This window comes from Oryzias melastigma, unplaced genomic scaffold (genome assembly GCF_002922805.2).
Source record: "Oryzias melastigma strain HK-1 unplaced genomic scaffold, ASM292280v2 sc01731, whole genome shotgun sequence".
Classification (NCBI taxonomy): Eukaryota; Metazoa; Chordata; class Actinopteri; order Beloniformes; family Adrianichthyidae; genus Oryzias; species Oryzias melastigma.
Window position 1 is genome coordinate 3,970 of NW_023418311.1, and position 2,782 is coordinate 6,751.

The window sequence follows — 2,782 nt, forward strand, 5'->3', positions numbered from 1 at the left end:
GACTGCTGATTTTCCTGAAGCAGGTTCCCTCACACAACCTGTTGAGCCTCTGCTGTTTGATCAGCTCCATGATCTCCGGCTGGATCTTCTCTCTCAGCTCCCTGAAGAATATCAGACACCCGGAGCGGGTCAGAGAGAAATCCTGTTCACCAAACCCAACAATAGATCATAAACCGGATCCAGCACCCCACGGGGTTATGGGAGAACGCAGACTAAAAAAGGGATTCCATGATTAAGCAGTATGTGGTCGTGCCTTTTAAAAAAATGTTCATGCTCAAAAATAAGAGATTTATGATCTTGGAAGCAGATCAGAGACTGCTTTTATCCAGCTTTTTATGTGTGATATTATTCAGAAGGATGTGGTTGGGATTCATTATTTATCCCAATGCCTGACAAGTGCTACTACAGGGTTAAATAAGGATCATCTTAAAGTGAATTAAAAATCAGGTTGTAAATTATAAAAATAGACTGTAAAAAAAAACATGTCAATTTGAAAAAAATAAGTTTTAAACTTGAAATTACACAATGTAAATTAAAAAAAATAATCGAAATTTGAGGACATACTGAAAGTAGAAAAAAATAAATAAATAAAAATTTCTAAATAAAGAAAATAAATAAAAAAAATTTAAAGAGAGTAGATCATGCATGTAATTTGTTCTAGGAGTGAAACTTCTAACTGCATACCACTTTCTGGAAAATAAAGAATTAAAAAAAATTCCACCACTGAAAAAAATATAGATATCAATTTAGACTTTTTGTTTTTAAGAGTGAATTTACAACAGGGTTGGAATTTAAACCCGATAATCGACATCCAGTGATAGTTACGGTGGCACAGGGGCGGAGCTACAGGGGGACAGCAATAAGCCTTTGGCCCTCCCCAATTTTTTATTTAATATCATCATTGATCCTTGGTGTACTTTTGTATTGGTGTGTCAATTTTAATTGTAAAAACTATTTTATTCAATATTAAAAAATATATATATTCAAAGCTAATAATTAAAAATTCATAGTAAATAAGTTTCCAGTATTTTTTAAATGTATTATTATAATTAATTGTGTGTTTTTGTAACATACATTCCACTTCAATGATATATTATAATGGATTCTCTTTAATATATTCAAGATGAATAGAATTTTAAAAAGAGTATTAACAAAAATACGTAATAAGAGTATTTTTAACTCACAAAATGGGCCGAGACTGGAAGTCTTCCTGATTCATCCTCTCAGACTGGCGGATTTTCAAGATTTCTGTGTAGCTCAGGTTCTGCAGGCGACTCTTGAACTGATCCAGAGAATTAGGCTTGAGAGAGAGCGCTCGCATGATCTGCTCCCTCACCACCTGCATTACCTGGAGTAAAGAAGCAGCATGGTTAGTTCAGAGCGGATCCAGAGGAGCAGGACATCTTTTCTGGGTACTAACAAAAAACCTCAACTCCCACTAGCTTTGTGGATGTTAAATTAAAATGATGTTTTTGACATTTTCTTGTGGGATTTTTCTCATGATGGAGGATATATAAAAAGAAAATTAAGTCTAAAACAAAATTTTCTGAGTATTTATTTATTCAAATCATTATGAATTAGGAGCAGGAAAAGTCCATCTTGTATTGTGATAATAGAGAAATCAGGAGAGGAAGTTACTAAAGTAGAAAAAACCTACTGGTAGGGCTAGAAAACAAATATTTCAAATTTGCCGTTTCAGAAAGAGGGACCTGACTACAGACAATATGACACCCAGACATCTCTAGCTAGAAGCGGAAGTTCCACACGTTTTCAGAATTGTAGCATCTTTTATTAAATTTTTTTTAATGTGAATACATTGTTACATGTGTAAGATGCGCTTAAAATGTGGTGAAGAGCGGTAATCGTTTTATTCCTTTCAAAATTAATACCAACAAAACTGTTCAAATTTTCAGCCCTTAATGCGATCAACAGAAATCAGCTTATTCTGTCCCGGAGAATAGAGAGTTTGCACCGGAGCGCAGTATTTTATATTAATGATGTGTTGCATATAAGTGAAAATCTATTTTAAAGTGTTGCAAACCAGCACAAGTAAGGTTTCCTATGTAGATGACCTGATGACTGCAGAAGGAGTTTTGATATGTCAACATGCATAGTAGATTTTGACAGAGAGATCTCCGGTGTTAAAGGTCAAACTGCTGGAGTACCTAGTTAAATTAGTCATTTAAAAAAAAAAAAAAAAAAAAAAAATCGGCGTTGACAATAAACAACATTAATCCAGACAGAGCCCAAAATGGCCTTACCTTTGACCTGGTTAGGGTAAAATTGCAATGTGACTCAGACTGCATCTACAAAATCAGGGGAGTCAAACTCAATCGTACAAAATCTAAAACACACCTTTGGTCGTGGGCCGAACAGGATAAACATTTATTGAACTAAAGCTACATGTTTAAAACTTTAAAACCGTAACTTTTTAAGATAATTATGAACTAGATATGTAGCATTACCTGTAATAATGCTAGCGTGAAGATGCTGAAATAGATAGCTGAAACCGCTGAAGCTGATTGTCAGCTAAAATATTAGCTAAATGCCAAATTAGCCTAAAAAAGCTAAACAAACAAACAAACAAAAAAACTTAGGTTAGCCAAAACAGCTAACATGTAGCTGAAATATTAGCTAAACCCCAAAACAGCCTAAAAATTTGTTGACTGAAATCACTGAAGCTAATAGCTGAAATCGCTTAAGCTAGTAGCTGAAATTGCTGAAGCTAATAGCTGATGGCAAGCTCAAATATTAGTTAAATGCAAAATTAGCCTAAAAAACT

General features: G+C 34.1%; 1 protein-coding gene across 1 annotated transcript in view; it reads right to left on the bottom strand.

Annotated features, from left to right (window-relative positions):
• LOC112138166 (engulfment and cell motility protein 1) overlaps positions 1-1,375 on the bottom strand; it is a gene marked incomplete at its 3' end in the record, with an annotated part of 4,003 nt that extends 2,628 nt beyond the window's left edge. Inside the window, exons 1-2 of the mRNA XM_024260740.1 lie at positions 1,185-1,375; positions 4-101 (exon numbers count right to left, since the gene is read on the bottom strand). Of these exons, the coding sequence (XP_024116508.1) occupies positions 4-101; positions 1,185-1,345 (259 nt within the window). The remainder of the gene's footprint in view (positions 1-3; positions 102-1,184) is intronic.
• Positions 1,376-2,782: the final 1,407 nt, after the last annotated feature.